Source organism: Cornus florida, unplaced genomic scaffold (genome assembly GCF_030987335.1).
Source record: "Cornus florida cultivar Cherokee Brave unplaced genomic scaffold, ASM3098733v1 CherokeeBrave_3.0.0_Hap2_Chr05, whole genome shotgun sequence".
In the NCBI taxonomy this organism is placed as follows: Eukaryota; Viridiplantae; Streptophyta; class Magnoliopsida; order Cornales; family Cornaceae; genus Cornus; species Cornus florida.
The window spans coordinates 86,279,468-86,300,207 of record NW_026775575.1 but is presented as its reverse complement, the minus strand read 5'-3'; the positions used below and the strand labels follow the sequence as shown (position 1 = coordinate 86,300,207).

At 33.4% G+C, this 20,740-nt stretch overlaps 3 protein-coding genes across 3 annotated transcripts; 2 read left to right on the top strand and 1 right to left on the bottom strand.

Moving 5' to 3' along the window:
• The first annotated feature begins 262 nt into the window (after nt 1-262).
• On the top strand, nt 263-2,327 carry LOC132307358 (HMG1/2-like protein). The gene is made up of 7 exons (XM_059805086.1): nt 263-393; nt 522-626; nt 729-786; nt 1,137-1,181; nt 1,440-1,517; nt 1,650-1,736; nt 2,040-2,327. The coding sequence occupies exons 1-6, from the start codon at nt 344-346 to the stop codon at nt 1,734-1,736; spliced, it is 423 nt and encodes a 140-aa protein (XP_059661069.1). The 5' UTR covers nt 263-343; the 3' UTR covers nt 2,040-2,327.
• Nucleotides 2,328-3,089: 762 nt separating this feature from the next.
• Nucleotides 3,090-4,653, top strand: LOC132310311 (uncharacterized). The gene is made up of 2 exons (XM_059808495.1): nt 3,090-3,312; nt 3,885-4,653. The coding sequence occupies exon 2, from the start codon at nt 3,894-3,896 to the stop codon at nt 4,371-4,373; it is 480 nt and encodes a 159-aa protein (XP_059664478.1). The 5' UTR covers nt 3,090-3,312; nt 3,885-3,893; the 3' UTR covers nt 4,374-4,653.
• Nucleotides 4,654-5,286: 633 nt separating this feature from the next.
• Nucleotides 5,287-8,595, bottom strand: LOC132307356 (large ribosomal subunit protein uL6c). The gene is made up of 3 exons (XM_059805084.1): nt 8,446-8,595; nt 7,145-7,453; nt 5,287-5,776 (listed from the first exon to the last, which is right to left on the bottom strand). The coding sequence occupies exons 1-3, from the start codon at nt 8,556-8,558 to the stop codon at nt 5,440-5,442; spliced, it is 759 nt and encodes a 252-aa protein (XP_059661067.1). The 5' UTR covers nt 8,559-8,595; the 3' UTR covers nt 5,287-5,439.
• Nucleotides 8,596-20,740: the final 12,145 nt, after the last annotated feature.

Below are 20,740 nucleotides of genomic sequence, written 5' to 3'. Positions count from 1 at the left end.
AAGTCAGCATTAGCCGCGCCATTTAATTCAATACGTGTCATCACTACCTGGCGAGTCATTCCACTACGACGGGTACGTTTATCGTGGATCTCCCTCAGTAACCACCATGCCTTCCAGGCTTCCATTGCTCCTTCCCGCCAAAACCAAATTAGCATCTAAATTTCAATTTCATTTCATTTCGTTTAAGTACGGCATGTACTGTTCTTCTATAAATACCCTGTACTCGTCGCTCATCTCTCATATCTCAACGCTTGCTGAGTTTGAAATTTTGAAGCTCTCTCTCTCTCGCTCTAGTTATTCACTCTCTCTCTCTTGATCTCGAGTCTCGGTTCCAGAAGACGCCATGAAAGGACTGAAAACAGCCTCTGTTGCTAACAAGAAGCTTGATGGAGAGTACGATCTGTGTTCTGATTGCGTTTCTACCGGTTTTTTGTTTCCGTTTTGCTTCATTTCTCGGATGTGCTTTGAAGTTTGAACTGCGATTTGTGTTTTTGTTGTCTGTTTTGATTTGTGTTATGAAGGATAATGAAGAAACGTAAGGCTGATTCAACCACGAAGAAGGAGAAAGCGAGCAAGAAGAACTCTGGTGCTCCGAAGCGTCCTGCCAGTGCTTTCCTCGTCTTCATGTGAGATTGCTTTTAGTGATTAATTCACGTTTCGTATGAGATGCTATTGATGTTGTTTGGTTGTTTTGTATACTGATTTTTGTCTGTTGATGTTGAATTTAGGGAGGATTTCAGGAAGTCATTCAAAGAGAATTTTCCTGACAACAAATCGCTTCCAGCTGTGAGTATTGAATTTCGATTCATCAGTCTCAGTTGATCATTTTGCTGCATTCGATTATTGAATTCTTTTATATGTTTTTCGTTTGGTTACTGAGAAACGGAGGAAAGAAAAGAAAAGATCTAGCAACTAACATTTTTTATTGTTTTGCTCTCGAAAATGTTGAAAACTCGAAACTAGTCTCTGTTGCTTAGAATCAGTATGACTGTTTAATAGAATTTTTTTTTTCCTGGACTTGCTATAGTTTTTATCACAAGAAGGATTTGGAACTTTTTCCATGTATTTCTTAGCTAGCAAAGCGGAAGTGTCCTGTCCACTGTTAGTGAATTGATTCCTGGATCTGTGCTTTTCAGGTTGGAAAAGCTGGTGGTTTGAAATGGAAATCCATGACCGACTCTGTAAGATCATGTAGTTTTAGATTTAATTAAAGCAATTGCATTGCAAAATCGTGAACAGAATCACGAAAAACAAGTTCTCTGAGTCAGAACGATCTATTTCAATTTCAAGTTACTTCACGCAGAGGCGACGAGTCAGTTTCAATGAAAATGTTAAACGTTTTCTTTTCCGTTGATAGTCTTCAGAAACTGATTTCTCTGTTTTTGCTGCATTTCTTCAAATCAATACTCTGAGTAACTGTAACTTCACGTTGTGTTTAGGAGAAAGCTCCTCACATTGCAAAGGCTGCCAAGAAGAAGGCAGAGTATGATAAAGCTATGGAGGAGTACAAGAAATCCGTAAATACTTTTATCACTATCTTATTTCTTCATTCCTCATCATTTTATTTCAATTTATGTTTCTCCAACCTGTGATACACTGGTACTGATTATGATTCTCTGTTTCTTTTTTCTTTTCTTCTGAATTATTAGTGTGTGAATGGAGAAGAAAAGCCAGAGGAATCTGAGAAGTCATGCTCTGATGTCCACGACGAGGTTGAACAAGAAGCCAGCTCTTAGGTATGGCTAGTTTTCATCATTGTTCAGATAACTTTTGTATGATTGTATTTCCAATTACTAATTTATATGCTTAGCTTGTGGATATGCTATATCACTCGTATAACTGTTGTATGATTGTATCTGAATTAGGGTCATATACATATACATATATATATATGTATGTATGTATGTATATGTATGTATGTATGTATGTAATTTTTAATCAAGGAAACTAGTTTAATTGGTTGAACTGCGGAACTTGAAACCAGTGTTTTACTATATCTCTACTTGATACTCTACAGTTTTATGGTTCTGATATTTCAGGTATAGGAAGGGTAAAGAGGTTGGTGAACAGGGATGGATGGATATGATGGTATAGAAGTATAAATAAATGTGGATATCTCTTTGTAAGGTTTTGGTTATAGTCATTGTAGCTTATTGAGTACAGTGGTTGTAATTTTTAGTGGCGTTGCTTTGAGAACTGTGTATGTTAGTTGCATTTTGTTCTATTTTCCATTGCCCATTACTTTAGAGGCAATTCTACTGAAGAAATTTACCAGTTTGGTGTATTGACTGTGATCCACATGTTAATATCTCTGCTTATTTGGTGTTTGATGATGGCATATATATTTGGAATCGGTAGATGAATTCTGAATTTTTCATTCCTCAATTAATATATAAAATTATTATTTTTTGTTTGGGTTACCTTCACAAGATTGGGGTTGTCCATCAAGTTTATTCTTTATGGCAGTTGGCTAAAAGGCTAAATGGTCTGTAGCACATAAGTAAGGCCACATTGTTCTTGGGCCAGCATGGTGTTTTGAAGCGAAACCTTTTATTGCGACTAAGTTTTGAACAAATTTTCAAGTCAAAAAAACTTATCTAAATATTGCAAATTACCTCTTTCCTCACATCGTTGCTCAAATTGCTACTATTGTCCATATGAGATTCTTGAAATATCCTCCTCTTTTCTTTTTTCTGTTTTTTTTTTTTTTTTTCTTTTTTTTGGATTTAACAAAAAGTATGAAATAAATATATATTTTTTTCCTTAAATAGTCCCTTGTATAGGAGTATTAAGTTTTTGCCGTTAAAATTTGAACTAGTTTTATGTAGGCTGTTGAATTATTAATAGTGGAGGGAGGCATCATGTAAGATCTTTTAAAAATTAAAGGAATTGTGATCTAAAAGCATCTTATTTGTGTAGTGCATTTTTATAACTGAATTTACTGACCAAATCACAAGGTTTTTGTGATGCATTAAGTGGGACCCAAGTGGGCTCCATTTGATGCATTTTCAGTGTGGGTTAGGCATATCCTCTTTAATTTATTTGACTGCCTTGTCCGTCGGATTCTGTTGATATGCATCGCCCAATTGCCCGCCAGTTCCGCCACTATAAAAGCCACCCACCAAAATATATATATATATATATAATTCAATAGGACAGTAACTGATTGTAGAGAATTAATATAAAAAGGGCAGTAATTGCATAACGATTCATGTTTATAGTCTCCAACCACCGTCGAGTTTCATAATAGTCTGGCAAATTCTCTAGCATTGTGTTACCTCATTATTACGATTTTGTTTGGTATCATTTATGGTATGTACTCAATCTGCCCTCTTTTCATTCCCTCTTGTTGTTTCATCTGTGTTCTTCATTTGATCTTAACTCACTTTTCTGTATATAAATCTGAAGATTACAAGAAACATCTGAAGCTGACGACTTCTTACAGGTTTAATGACTTCTGTTGGGACATAAAAAAACCAAATATTGTCCCTTTATTTCTTATTTTTACTAATTAGATATCTGGGTTCATGTCAATTTATACTTTTTTGGGCTAACACTCTAATTCCTCAATTTTGATGATTGACTTGTCAAAACTAAATCTCTGATGTTAAAGGCTTGTGAAATTGGGTGATCTATCTATGTTTGCTTGGATATTTGGCACTAGAATTCCATTTACATGGTGATCTGACTAACATAGCTTACCTATTTTCTAATAAATTCATGCTTTTGAGTGCTTATTGGTTATAAAATGGTTACTAGTTCTTAAAGAATTGGAACCCAGAAACTATCTTACAGTACTAAATATGCGTGTTATAGTTTCTCATCTTCTATATATTTTATTTTTGTTTGTGAGAAAAATCTAATCAGATGTTTGATTGGAACAGTAATAGAAAATGGTTCGCACCCTGGAAGACATGAGGGGTGTTGAAGGCTCCTCCGTCAGGGTTGGGGCCACTGGCACGGTCAGCACCCTCATGACACGGGAACTAGACTCCATGAAATGCACATCACAGAAAACCTCTTTATCTTGTAAAAGAAAACCCCCAACTGCCCCAGTTTCAGTCTCTTGTGGTGTGTGTAGTATTAAAAGGTCACAAGCAACAAGAATTTCATCTAACAATGCAACAACAAAAGGCAGCATGAGCCATACTAATCATACAAGGCCAGGAAGCAGCAGCACCCAGAGAAGAAGATGCAATGCGAGGCGTGCTGTTCATCGCTTTCCTTTGCTCGGTTCATCGGACAATTCTTTAGGTACAACTCCTGAGAGAGGCAAACCTGGGAAGAGAGGGTCTCATATTGTTGAAATTGTGGACTTGGACTGTGGGATATTCAATAGAGCTCGGTATCGTCCTATTACCAACAAACTCTAGAAGTTCAGGACTTGCATGGTTCAGTATTCTGAGTACAAAAATCTTAAGTTTTTTGTATTATGTTTTAGACATGAATATTGTAAGTTGGAGGATTCAATGCTGATATGCTCAGCAAATATGTTCTATATATATATATATATATATATATATATATATTTTAACAGCAACACTTGATGTTATAGACTTGGATTGAAGCATCCAATTCTCATAAAACATTAGAATTGGATGATTTGCATTTTTCTCAAGACTCCTTTCAGAAAAGATCTGATTCCTCTTATGTTTTTGACGAGAAATTGCTAATTGTGCCCACAGAGGTGGTTGGTCCGTGTCGCCAATGGCTGTAAGCTGTACGCTGCTCGTTCATCATTGTGCTTTGGAGTAACACAGATTACATATCCATTGAGAATCCATTTAGGTGGTTATGCATTATGAGGGCTTAGCTTTGGTTATACTTTTATCAAACACCTACTGGGCAACACCTAATAATTACCTGGGTTGGGTGTGAATGATCATAATCAATAATCAAATGGTTGGTGGATTCACATGCAATATGATTTATTAGTAAGATCAGTGTTGGCAATGAAATTGGCAAGATGATGATGAGCCAAAGCCATATAATCTAATTAATAACAAGAGTATAAAAGTATCTTCAATTCTAAGTTTAATAGTAGTCATTTTGTGCAGCCAACATTAATAAAAACACACACACACACAGTAAGCTTGTCCAATATCTATATTTCCAGGTTTGAGTTCATTGCATTTTATTTGTAGAAGTCAACTGAAGTTGCTACTGGCTAATAGCTTGAGGCTTAGGTGTGCTTCCTGTCCTAGGCTGTGGGAGCATATGGCAATATATTTAAACAAAGTCAACCATACTAATTGATCAATTAATATGTTCTCTTACCAAAAAATGTAATCAATTATAGACAAAATGATCTACCTGTTAAATGTATTGATAGTTTGATACACTTTGTGGTCATCAGTACATCTGATACTGCCAATGCAAATTAGGGTGCATCTGAATGAGTGGACAAAATAAATGTAACAACCACAAGAAAAATGTCTATTACTTCTTCTTTCCAGCTTTGCCCTCCTTTCTTCTTACTATTTCATCAGCATATTTCACACCTTTACCCTTGTAAGGTTCTGGGGGTCTCCACTTCCTAATCGACGCAGCAAATTCACCAATGGAACATTTATCGTATCCGCTTACAACAATTCTGGTGTTGTCTTCCACCTTTACTTGCAGGCCATCTGGGATTGCCATCCTAACTGGATGAGAGAACCCAAGATTCAGTACCAAGTCTTTTCCTTCTAGCATTGCACGGTACCCTACACCAATCAGTTGGAGTCTTTTCTCAAATCCTTTTGATACACCCACCACCATGTTGTCAGTAAGAGTCCTAAGCATAAAAATAACATCAAGAGGGTTAACAAAGGGTGTAGAAAACCCTATGACAAGGGTTTTTCATCATTTTGCATCTAACCTTCTCTAGTATTAGTGATAATGGAAAGTTTTACATTGTATGTGAGTCAACATACAATTCTTACAGACATCTATAGTGGATTCTCTATGAGTAAAGTACTTTCATCCCCTTGACTCTGCATTTAACTTTTTCCTATTATCGATTATAAAAGAAGTTCTACATTGAACCTCAAGGTTTTCAGCCCACCCAAAAGAGTACGAAGGGGAAAAGCATTGCTGACAGAAGATAGATCCCACTACCAATTATACCAAATCATGGAACAACAAAGAACTGCTATACTTTCATTCTTTCTTTTGTTTGTTACATTCATGCATGTCTTAAAAAATAAAAATGAATATTTCAAACAAGTATGAGGTTATGAGCATAATTGAAAGTTAGTCTAAACTCTGAAGAATATCCACACGGACCAATTTAAAAAAAACTAAAGTATGTGTGTATCTTTAATAATGATATAATCATAGAGATCCAGGAGTCCTGAATTATGTTCAACAAAGCACCTGAACTTCTGAAATATTCCATCAGTGCAATATGAAAGAAAAAGAAAAAACCAACGGGCAAATGGCCCAACGGTATCAAGCCCTACTTTTCAAAGGAAGGTCAGGGGTTCAAGCCTTTAGTGAAGGCATATATGGGTGTGTGAGTACCAACTAAGGGAAAAAAAAAAAAAACGAAAGAAAAAAAAAAAATCGTGCCAAATGAATAGGGTAACAATTAAGATAGACCACCTCAGACACTTCAACTTTCTTTCCTAATGAAAAATAAAAAAATCCAGTGCAAACTCAGTTGCAATGATAAAGTGACCTACTATACCCGGCCCACCCTTATTTGAAACCCTCAAAAAAGAGGGAAAAGAAGAAAGAAAGTGGAAACGTTCTCCACTGAATAGCAATATTCCGTGAGCATGAACTGTATTCTGAATGGGAAATTTTATAGTTCTCTAGTGTTTGGTTACAGTTTAAAGTTTCACAAATCGCGTAATTTGACAGAACAGAACAAAGATATAAAGCAACAACCAACTTACACTTAATAAAGAGTATGTTGCCTTGACCATTACTTTAGAAATTTCAAATATATAACCACCAATGGACCAATTGCGGGAATGAGGTCAGATATTTACATGGATACAATTATGACCATGTTTTGTCTGCAAAATTTCTTAACCTTAATTTTTGTTGTTTTGTAGAAGATCTTAAAGAAGATCTAAAATACAAAATACGGAGTAAAAAAATATGTATATGAAATTGCAGAACTGGTAGGCAAGCAAAAAATAAAGCTTGAGGGCACCTGAATAGACCATGCATTTGGTTGGCTCTTCTTGTTTCCACTGCTTTTTTTACCTTTAGGATCCCTGAGTCCTCCCTCTCAAGCTTCACTTCTCGTGGATAAGATATTGAAAGCTCTCCTAGAGGACCCTTTACTTTCAAATCCTGTCCTTCCAATGTGAGTGTCACATTTGCTGGAACTTCAATTGGTTGTTTCCCAATTCTCGATTCCTTGCATTCCACAGTCTTCCTCATACAACCAACACGAGTGACAGGAACACTGGAAACACGGATTCCATTTCTATTGCCCAGGAAAACAGATCTCAAGTTGCTGTCATGAAAGGAAAAAAATTATCTCAAAATTCTAGGGGGAAAAAAAGAAAAAATAAATCACTTTTGCAGTGTCATACGAAGATAGCACTTCTAGTAGTTCTACACTAGTTTCCAAGACACAAGACCCTTGTTAGAGAACAATCATCAAATAAACTTTGGTCCTCCTCTATCCGTAATGGCGTAATTAACTCCAGAAAGAGAATAATAGATGGAAACCATGCCATACGAGAGCATGCTAGATCGAAAAACTATGCCATGTGTACATCTACTATACCACTATCAGTGACTATAGAAGTCAAAACTTGAAAGTCGATAACGCCCATGAAATTCTTGACCCTGACTATTCTAACACTATCTGGAAGTCAAGAGAAAAAATGCAATGCACCATGTATACACCTTTCAACTATGCCATAATTTCTTATAACTGTGCCATTGTAACAAATAATAATCCTAATAAACCAACAAAGACAAACCCGCTTAAAGATTTCTCAGCCGTTTTCATTTTTTCACCATAAGAAACTCAACCCTAAAAAAAACCCTTCTTCAATAAAATACATCCATCTATTAAGCAGAAACACATAATATTTTGCTAAAAGAGGTAAGCATACCACAGTTCTGAGATCTCAGAACATTCAGTATCATATATAATGTCAATATAAATGGATTATAATAAAATTTGACATTTATTGACCAATACCAATCACAAATTTCTTCCCATTTTTCATATATCCAATCAGTAACAATTTTATCCAGGACGGGAATATCTCATAAAAGCCCCATATCTCATGCTTCTAGGCAATCAAAATCTTTATAAACTTGCAAAACATAAAAAAGGATTCAAGTACAACTCAAGCAAAGTTTTAATTGTGACTCGGATAATGGAATACCTCCGGTATACATATCAAAAAAATATTTTATCTATACACATAAATACATTTGTATATATGTTTATATACATATGTATAGTGAAATGAGGAATTGAGTACTCACCTGGTTTGGAAAGAAGTGGTGATTGAAGACGACATTGCTAATGGGTTCTGAGCATCAATCAGCTCCAATGTCGAAAGTGAATTCTTCAGTATTTTGGTGATGGGGCTATCCATATGGACTGTTATCCGCTGCGACAACCTTCAAAGTGACGTAATTACCCTCCAATAGAATCAAATTTCCAATGTACCCTTTTATTTATTGTTTTTATTATGGGACAATTGGGTAACACTTTTACCACTTATTTGAAAAAATGTGCAAAAAATATCCTTAATTTTTTCATATTGTGCACAAATATTCCTTAATTAAAATCTGACATAAATTAGTGTTGTTATACTCCAATTGCCCTTTTAATTTTCTGAAAATGCCTAAAGAGTATATATGTTACTAATATCATAATATATGGGTGTTATGTGCACATTACCTTATAATTTTTAAAATAAAATAAAAACATTTTTCTCTATTTATATATCTAAACTTTTTTTTAAAAAAAAACTTTGAGAATTTGTAGAATAAGGATTTGAATTTTTTGAGATTTCTATTTACTGTTTTTATTTTCTTTTTTTCGTACCAACACTGTTAAAAAAAATTCTCAATATTAGTGTGCACTGATTTTCGGAGTTTGAAGCAGATTTGTTTTTTTTAGTTTGCACTTTATTTTTGTTTTTTATTTTTTATTTTTATCTTTATTTTTATTTTTATTTTATATTTTTATCTTTACTTGTCCATTGTCTCCTCCAATAGTGTCATTTTTTGTCATTTTATTAAATTATTTATTTTTATATATTTTATAAAGTGGTTCAGTAAAGATAATTTAGTCAATTTAGGATTTAAATTTGTCTGAGGACCTATTTGTGCCAAATTGAAATTTTAAAAGTATTTTTTATATGTGAGGATGTAATATACACTGTAAGTATATTTTAGAAATATTTTTTATAATTAATATTTTTTATTATATGTATATATATATATATATATATTCAGTAATATTCTAGGTTCAAATTTTCTTAGGCCCCAGCCCCCAGCAAATCATTGAAACTAAGGATATGTGAACCATGTATTTTCAAGTCAACAAATTGAGCTACAAAGTGATAACTTTCTGAAACACTAGGTTTATTGACCAACTCTTACTTCTAATAAAAATGTACAAAGAAGAAGAAAATGCTTTTGAATGTGTGGAAAACAAAAAAAAAAATACATATTGCATGTCATTTGACTTGTACATATGGATCCTCAAATCATATTATTGAATTTGAACAAATATCATGGAACAAAAAAAAAAAACGCCCATATGTTTTGAATGTGTGAAAAGTTATGATTTCTGAGAAAAACGAATGTCATATGGATCTCAAGTCTCATGGAACTTTTAAAAGAATACCATATTGCATGTCATTTGAGTAATGATTTTGGACTATATTTTCTCATTAAATTTCATCTTATACTACTAAATCAGGATTTAGGAGGTATTATTATTATTATTATTATTATTATTGTGAAAAGTGAAAAATCCATACAAGTCAGTGTGAAGATGCAAGATTGAATACAAGAACTGTAATTTGGCACAATTAATGTTAATTAAGGATGCATTCAAACGGATTAATGATGTATATATATATACATGTTATGTCTTTTAGTTAAAAACCTTCTTCTTCTTTTTTCAAAATTTTCATGATAATTAAAAAAGCATCTACAAAGTAAAGAAAATATGTGGTTATGATTTTTAAATATTTGTCAATGTTGATTTTTGAGTGAATAGTATTCCGATGTGGCATCTCGATTTAAAAGCAAATGTGGTATATAATAAGTAATTATAATGGTGTTCATTTGTTGGCCCAATTTTACTCTCAATTTCTTTAATCCATCCATATTTATTAGACCATCTCCAATGCAAAATGTCATTTTTGCATGTCAAATCTATATTTTGAGTGGAGCTATTTTTGTGAGTGTTTATATTTTATTTTGCTCGTTTGCCTTGTTAAAAATAAATAAATAAATTTGAATCATAAAATCCATGTTTGTGTGTGGGTGACCTGAATAAATAAAAATTGAAACCAATATATGCTAACACAAATATAAAATGAAGTTCTTTCTGCAACAAGACGAAGTCGCAGAACGTACATCATAGCCCTATATCTAGATTAAGCACTGAAATCTCAATAGAAGTTGCTTTGGGGGTTATTCACGAGTTACACAACTTTAAAGTTCAAACAACTCTTTAATGATCTGAGCAGATCAATCCTAGCAATACTAATCTTAGAAACCAGAGATGTATAAGCTTCATGAGGTTGCACTGTCTTCATCATCATCTCCATCACCTTCAGAGTCCTTTGATTGGTCAGTGTTGTCTGACTTCTTCGATGTCAAATGGCGTCCAGTCATAGAATCTATTGGATGGGTGTCTCGTGGCCCTCATTTGCGTCCCATTGCCAGCATTGGTGGAGGGGGTAGCAACCCTGCTTTGAAAAGTAGGCGTTTGACAGGGTTCGAAGGCTAGGCACCAACTGATAACCAATATCTGCAGAAAGATGAAAAACATCACAGCGGAATTAAAAAGGAGAACAGGGGAAAACAACTTTTGGAGTAATTAGAGTTTTGCTTTAAATTAATACAACTGAGATCTAGGTATCAGTCTCCATTGGTATCATGAATGAATTTGTTACAAAGTAAAGTACGAAAACGGAGGAACGTTTTCAAAAGCTAGGTTTATTCTTTAAGGCCAAGTTTGGTGTGATGGAATGGGGGTGGAATGGAATGACCATTCCACTTTCTCATTCCTTTCTCTTGTTTGGTGTGCCACTTTGAAAGTGGAATGATTATTCCCTTGTGTTATACCCCTAGTTTTAAAAATGATAAAATTGGAATTTCAATTATTTTTATTGCATTTTTACGTGACTAGTTGCTTAGGTGTTTAATTGTTTTATTTGATTTAAATTGTTAATTGTGTATTTAAATGTTAAATTAAATGTGTTGTTTTATTTTTAAACGAACCTGGACTTGGATAGGATTAACGGACTGTTTGGATGGAATAAATGGGTACAGTTTTTACCCATGGAAGTATATACATGTATATATGGGTATATACGTATATAGGGTTAGTTTTCATTATTGGTATTTATTAATAATCATAATTTGATATATATTATAATTTTAGGGTTACGTATATTCTGTTGTATCGTATAGGCCGACTAGGTTTTAAAGAGGTTTTCAGTTTATGATTTTAATTAGGTTTTAGGTTTAGGGTTTTATTGACTTAGGATTTGGAATTAGTTATAAATATATAACTTATACGTCTCTAGGGTTTGAGAACCCTATTCACAACACAGTGAAGGTAGAACATCATAACAGAGACTTGTGAGAAAACTGAACGTGAGAAAATTGAGCGATAGCAGTTAGGGTTTTGGCCAAGGATTATAGGCCGGACCAAGGAGGAAGGTTGAGGGATGTTTGTGGGTTAAACCAAGAGTGACAGAGAAGGGTCAATGGAACTAAGGTCGCCGGAAAAACCTAGGAAGAAAACGGTGAAAGGTTTCAAATCAAAACCTTTAAAGAGGCAAGTTCTTCTCATGAGTTAGTCTCTAGGGTTTAATCAATTAATAACTGGAATTTATATGTTTATTATATGCTTATTTGACGATCTGGTTGTGTTGAAATCATATTTGTTGTAACTCATGCATGTATGTTTTCGGTTCTGTTTTCTTAAGGCATGTGAATTATGTTGTAATTTCAGTTACTGTTTTTGCTTTCAATTACTGTAAATGAACCATGAGATTTTTACTGGGATTGGATAAGACTCCTAAGATCAGTTTGTGAAGAGGAACAGAGGGGTTGTGATAGAACTGTTGTTGCAAAAATAGTTTCAGTTGTGTTCCTAACGCGTGTTAGTTCAGTAGCAAATTTAATCTCTGTAATTGATTTTAATTGTTGGTATCAAACCATTGGGATGCTACTGGGTATTAATAAAACACCTAAAATCAGTTTTAGAAACCAACGGAATGATAGAAATAGGTCGAAGATGAAGCAGAAGGTCGTAATCGGAGAAGAAACTGGACTGGAGGCTCTCAAGGGGAAGAGAGCCGGCTCTGGAAAGCCAAGAGCCGGTTCTCCTTCAGCAAGAACCGGCTCTAAGGGTGTTTGGAGCCGGCTCTAAGTGGGAAAGAGCCTGCTCTTTTATTTTAGAGCAGGCTCCAACATTTTTGTGCGTTCTGTGAATGGGTTTTACGAACTGTTTGATATTGTGGGCACTGTTTGAGCTTTTGAATGGTTCTAGTGGGTTGTGGGGACTTCACAGAGGGTCTAAATGGTTAACTCTAAGTGTTATTAAACTCATTGTTGCATGGTTTAAGTCTCTATGATAAAGGATGAAGCAGTGTAAAAATATACAACTGTGCATGCTATTAACAGAAGAAAGGAACAGAATAGCTTGATTAAATTTCAGAAATTTAATGAGACTTCACAGAGAGATTAAATAGTTAATTTTGGGTGTGATTAAAACCTTGAAATGATTTAAGTTGATTTTTTAAATCAATGGGACAAACAGTATAAAATTAATAAATTTTCTACGCTGTTAACGGATGGAAGACAGATTAATTGCTTAATTAAATTTTAGCAATTTAATGGAATCCAATATTTTAATAAAACTTGTTTTTAAATGCATGATAAGGTTTTATATTGGTTTTGATCTATGTATATTTTGGATGCTAGTTGTTGAACTGTTAAATAATACATGGTTTAACTCTTGGATTTAGATTGCTGAAACTTAAAACACTTTTCTGCAATGATATGGATATTTGGTTTTGGATTGTAAATTACTTACTTATTATTTATATATTGTAATTTACATGGATATGGAGGATTGTATGCACCGGTATGGGACGGTGACATATTAGGTATGGTTAGCTCAAAACGCTAATTCCTACCTTATGGATTTTAATTGGTGAACAGTTTTACCTGTTCGATCAATTATATGAATTTTGTAGATTGTATGCACCGGTATGGGACGGTGGCATACTAGGGACAGACTGATTCAAAATACTCAGTCCTACCTATTTTGGAATAAGGGTATGAATTATAAAAAAAAACATAATTCTCCTTATATTTAAGTCTGTGCAGTTGAATAAGCTGAACGACTTACTGGATCTCTTATATAAGTCTGTGCAGTTGAATAAGCTGAACGATTTATTGGAGTTCCTATGGATGGATATGAATGGATTTTAAATATATGATTATGGTATCACGAGATGAGCTTGAGTCTCAGACTTGTTGGTTAGAGTGCGTATATGCAGTGGATGCGTAGCTGGCTATAGTAGGTTGATGTGTACCTTGTTAGATCTAGGTACTCATGCCCACCTTTGGGTGCGTTTTCGCATGTTACCTTCTATTCAGGTTGAGACCCCTACTGTAGTTCAGTGAATATCCCTTAGTGTGGATATATATATATATGTATGGACTAGAGAGCTATTGTTGAGATATCTAGGGTGTATCTGCGTCTCGAGTCACTGTTTGGATTGTAGTTAGAGAAGAATTTGCATGTGCGCCTGACTCACTCTTTTTTTTACAGGTGTTCGTTAGTTCCAGTCTTAGAGCTGGATCATGCTGAGCAGATATAGTCATTCACTCCACCGATGCTGTAGGACTTTGTTTCATATTTTAGGCTTTGGTTTTATTTCCAGTCATTTTGAGTTCAGTGGGATATTTTAGGGGTCCACTAGATAGATTCTTGAGTTGTATAATTTGGAGAACGATTTGTATTCGTGGAGGATCAGTTGTAATAGAATAGTTTATTTATCAATGGAATTATTTATTCTGAAGTTTCAATTATTGAATTATCATTTTAGTTTTCATTTCAGCAAATTTTATTTATCTCATTTGTTTTAATTGTATTCTGTATTCGATTATTGCTAATTGGTTTGATATCCTCGGGTAATCAGGAATGGGCCTGGCCAACCCGCATCCTGAAATCTGGGGGTATCACACCTTGGAATGCTCATTCCAGCTTTTAGGTGAAATGACCATTCCTCTTTTGGACTCATGGAATGGCCATTCTATTCACACTAAATTAAAGTAATAAAATGCAAAGACCAAAAAAACCCATATGCATTCTTCGCATTTTCTCTCTATACTCTCTACTCTCTCTCCTCTTTCTCTCTTCATATCTGTACACCCCCTCTCTCTCTCTCTCTCTTCATATATACATATCTGTACACCCTCTTTCTCCCTCTCTCTCCTCTTTCTCTCTTCACACTTCACTGTATACCATGGAATATATATATATATATATATATATATATATATATATATATATATATATATAGCTCTTTATTTGCCTTTTTCGCTCTGCAATTTGTTCTCACCGAAACCGTCTTGCCATGGGATGAAAAAAAAAAAAAAAAAAGTGGAGGGTTCGGAGAATGGAATAGATGAAAAACAAAAAAATAGAAAAGAATAAAAGAGGTTCGCCGGCGTTTGGTCACTGGATTATGCCGTCTGCACTGTTGCTAGTTGCTCTCTTTCTTTATGGATTTTTTTTTTTTTTTTGTTCCGCTCCACCCACTGATTCACTTGCAGATATATATATATATATATATATATATATATATATATATATATATATATACAGTATATAAACATATACTTCGTATATCAATTTAAATACACACACACACACACACACATATATAAACTCCTATAACATCACCCACCAACTGTCCCATAACATCACCCACCAACTGTCCCATACCATTTTTGGTCAATGGCCCAAGCATCTATTGGTATAATTTAGTCTTATTATATGATAAGAATATGTTTTAAGATAATTGGTATATTACAAGCAAGGAAATTTTGAATAAACTAATTTACAAATCATTCCATTCTAGCTTTTTATTTGATCTAACCAAACACAGCAATGAGAATGGTTATTCCATTCTTTATTTGCATCCAAACAGTGGAATGAGAATGATCATTCCATTCTTACATCATTCTCATTCCATTCCCACTTGCATTCTATTCATGCGCACCAAACTAGGCCTAAGAGTGATAAGTTGATTATGCGATGCCTTGTGCATGTTTCACAACATGGCCGGGAATCTAATATGATACCCAAAAATATATTTATAATAATAACAATAATAAAAACAAAATTGAGAACATAGGATACTTATATAGTTTATGTATGATTTAGACATCCAAGTAATATTAGGTTGAACTTCTGGACCACATAATTTCCAGTACGAGAAGTAGACTTGAGAGAGATGCAAGAAATGGAAACAAGACATGAGTCTATCCATTTCTACTCTATAGAATCTATGCCAACAAAATTCAGCGTGTTTCTTATCAACTCCATCATAACTGGCAGACTGAACCAATCCATGAACACTACACGCATGTTTCCCTCAAAACACTTATCTTCTTTGCAGAATGGGTTTCCTGGTCATCGTTATGCACCATTTCCACAAAATCCTTTATAAAAAATGCACGACAGTGCAGATGAAACATAAATTGAGAAATGAAGCTTTCATTTCCAGGCAATTATCCAAGCAAATCTTTGAATTTAGGGTGCGGCTGGAAGGGCCAAACAACCATAAAGAGAAAAATAATATCTGGAGTAACAAATTTAAAAATGTGACTACAGAAGAAAATAAAAGCTAAGACTTCATACTTCATAAACCATGAAAAAGAAAATCATACATCATTGAGAATTCTAAGAAGCAGAAGGACCTCGTGAAGTGATTGCAATTTTGAGAAAGATAGAGATTTCAAAAACAGGCTGCTTATGGAGAGAACAAATAATTCAGTAGTGGTGGCATACCTCACACTTGAAAATCCATATAATTACTTGAATTGAGCATTAGATTAAACAGCTACTAAAGGAATCAATGTTGGAGTTAATGGATCCTTAGCTAGTCATTCAAGAATTGGTCATTGAGGGGCTTTGAAGAGCAAAAAACTTAGTATGGTTGGCCAGTTAAGTGGTTGTGAGGTTATTCTTACTTCAGCCTATGAAAAATATTACATGAACTTCTATTGAATAACTCATAAGCTATGACATATATAGGAAGCTTGTTTCTAGATAGAAGTCCATTTAGTATCTTAATTTTAGTAGGATTAAATAATGCCAGTGATCAAATGGGTAAAGTTTAGAAGGCAAATAACTTGCAAAAGGAAAATTTTCTAGTACAATTTCAACACAATTTATTCTATCACTAATTATACAACGGTTCAGATCAATTTGACGAATAGATCGATGGAAACCTAACATTTGCTATGATGAGAGAAGTAACTAAACTTCATGCTAATAAAAAAAAACTCTTTACTTCAATGGTTTGACTCAACTTATCTGGGTTGGTTCACTCCTTGCTATGGTACTTAAAAAATTAAATTAAATTAAAACCAATTCTAAAATTAATTCAAGTAAAACTCTGAAACAAATATGCTAGGTATGACGGATTGCAAAATTTATGGTCTTTTCTGGTAACCATTTCTGTAGTAACAAAAAAGTTATACTCTGTAGATCAATTACAAATAATTTGATAATAAAAAACAACAGGAGTATCATTATTAGAGATATAAATATATCAAACCTAGATCTAATAGTACCACCGGAAACAAAATGGAATCTAATTATAGTTACAGAACACTTCATTAGTAGTTCACTTTTTAAGTGTGTACAAAAATCTCAAAGATTCATCAAAATAAAGAACATATAAATTCGAAACATATAATGACTAACAAGTGTGAGAAAACCCTGGATTGAAGAACAAGTTGGGTAATGAAAATTTGAGAGAAACAGAGAGACGAATCATAAAAAATTTCAACAAAATTTATAGATCTGAGAAAATATATATAGACACACACACACACACACACACACACATACATGTATGAGGATGAGAGGGGAAGAGAAAATACAGATCTGAGAATTTACCCGGCCACCATCGATAATCATTATCGTTGCAGATGAGAGGGAGAGAGAGGTCATTGCAGATGGATGAAAGCGAGAAAGAGACGGTAGGGCAACGAAATAGAGAGACCGATAGGATTGAGAGATATAGAAATAGTTATTGTTATATATTTTGTTAGATTTGACACAAGAAATGACAAAGGTAAATTTTGGCACCCCATGCTATATTTTGAATTGGCAGCCCCATTGGAGATGCCTTTAGAGATGGCAAATTACGACACGACTCCTCAACACGATTCGAGATAAACGAATTTGGATTGACCTTAAACAGGTTCGGGTTATAAACGGGTTGACACAATTAACCCGTTTACTTAACCGTATCGAATTAGAGTTGAGTGATTCAACACGTATAACCCATTTATGACTTATTTAACTCAATATATTAAATTAGAGTTAAAGGTTTCAACACGTATAACCCATTTATGACCTATTTAACTCAATATATTATAATCGTGAATATGACATATGTAATATATTACCTGTTTAAACCCAATTACTATGGATAGTTAAGTCATTTCAACATAAACCTTGTCTACGTCTTATGATTTTTCTTCTTATTTTGAATATTTAGGTTAATTGTGACAAAATTTTTCTATTATTTATTATTTGATTAAATATTAAATGTCTCATTTTGATAAACAGGTCATTAAATGGATTAACAAGTTTACCCATTTAATAAACAGGTCGGGTTAATGTTGAAAGTTATTGACACGATTATTAAATGGTTCGAGTTTGGATTTACCGATTTAATATCCTTACATCGACACGACATGATTATAACCTACGAACACACAACCCCTAATATTTATCCCTATTCTTTGATCCAATATTATTTCAAGTCAAATTTTATAACTTCAAAGATTGTGAATGTATTTACCCTTTTATTGCCATTAATCTAGCCACATGATTAATGTGGCAAGCCTACTACTATATAAAAGGCTCACAAAGTTTTGAGATTTTCCACAATATGTTTTTACAAATTTTAATCAATTATATATATATATATATATATATATATATATATATATATATATATTGTAGTGATGTGGTGAGTAATGAGTGAGTAATATACTCACTTTTAATTATTGTTTTGAAATCTAATTATATGATTAATTGAAGAGAGAGTTATTTTAAGAAATTATCATTCCTTTAATTATGGTTAAAAAAAATTCCTTTAATTAATATTAAATGTGAAATTACAATAAAGACTAATTCCTTAAAATAAAAAATCATCTATTCTCAACCGTGCAATTAATTTATGTATATGAATTAGCAGTTAAAAAATTTGGCAAAAACAAGTACTTACTGAATCATCAATTGCTTAGCCACTAGAAGAAGAAGAACAGGAAGACGAAGAAGAAAAAAAAAAAAAAAAAAATTATGGCCAGACCTATCACAACAGGATAAGAAAAATAAAATACAATAAAAAAAGCAACCAGACACCACCACCGATGTCATCCCCACCACAATAGAAACAAAAAAAAAAATAAATAAAAAAAAAAAAAAATAACCATTGTTGTTTTTATCTCACCATTCTCATCTATTTTCTCCTCTCCTCTCAAACTCACTTTCCTTTCTTTACCCATCTTAATCACAAATTCAACATTGTCACAGCCACAGGTCCACAACCACTACTATCTCACGGCAAATTTTCCTTAATGAGGAGTGGTGCAATTTACCCAAAAAAAAAAAAAAAATAACACAGTAAGAAAGGCGGGAACGAGAGAAATCGGGAAGAGATGGCGGCTAGGTACTAACATAAAAAAATAAAAAAAGTTAGAGATTAAGGTAAAGAGAGAGGTTTAATGATGATGATACTTTCGTTAATTATTATGATTAATATTTTGTAAATTAATTAAATTAAATAATTAGAGACAAATATACCATTTAAAACCATAAGAAGTGTCATTGTTAAAAAAATCGTTAACCTGCGTTTAAATGATATTGACTGAAACTTAAAAAAGGTGTAAGTGTAATTTATCAAAATAATAATAATAATAATAATATGGTTAATTACACTTGCACCCCCTGAGATTTGCCCTATTGACAACCAAATAAAAGTTGACCTATTTTTTTAACAATGACCACCCCTCAAGTTTCATAAAGTTAACAAATACACCCTCTGATCTTCTGCACATGATGAATTGACATTATTGTCCTTTGACTTGATAGTTGACCTATTTGGACTATGAAATTACCTTTTTAACCTTTACAACTCAATTTATTTAACTAAACTACCCTTTCATGCAAAAAAAAAAAAAAAAAAAAAGGTATAATTAATTATATATAACTGTAATATATATACATACACACACATACATGTATGGAAGTGGTGGTTCGTGTGAATGGAGGTTAGTACTACTAATATTAAATTCAGTATAATATAATGTAATATGAAAAGAGGAAAGTGGGACAATACCACTTGCAATGTGATTTTTTATTTTTTTATTTTATTTTATTTTTTTTGTGTGTGTGATATTTGATTCACACAACACCAATCCAAATTTGTTATATTAAAAATATAATAATATTTACATAAACTATATTGGAGGTGGGTATTTGATAAAACTATGGGTTATTGTCAAAACCAAAACAAAATTTGTACAAAACCATGTAGGGTCACCTCGTCTTCAATTCTTGTTCTCCAGCGAATGGTCTTGGTGCGAAGCCTCAATTTATTGTTAGGAGACCTGTAGGTGAGAAAATCTCCCAAAAAAAAAAAAAAAAAAATTACAAGTCCAGCAGCAGTACGTTCCCGGCGGATTCTGATCGAGCAGGTCAGATTCCGATGACAAACACAGTACGCAAGACCAAAATGATACTTGCAGCTCTGATTTGCTTCTGATTTTCAATTTAAAGAGAGAGAATGGTGGCTATGATTTGAGATCGTCATGGGTTTGATTGGGATTGTTGTGGGTTCAAATGGGTGGCGATGTGGTGGCAGGAAAGGTGAAAAGCGATAACCGGCGAGGTGCGAATGCCAACACGCCGGAGCCGAAGAGGACCAAACCCAGAAAATGCCGGCGGAGGCTGTAGGGATCCAGCGTATTATATTTATGTGTGTCTGTAAATGTACAAAATACAGTGTGTGAAGAAAGAGGAGTATTTGAGTCATTTAAATACTCTCATATTTTTAATCAAGGATTATTATTTTTTAAAAGGGTAATAATATCTTTTTTTATTTTTTTAGGAATTATTTAGCTGCAATTTATTATAAGGGTGTAAGTATTCAAAAAGTGATCAACTTTTATGTGGCTGGCAATAGAACAAATCTTAAAGGCTGTGAATATAATTAACCCATAATAATACTAAAAGAAAAGTACTTGTCCATCCTCCTTGTCC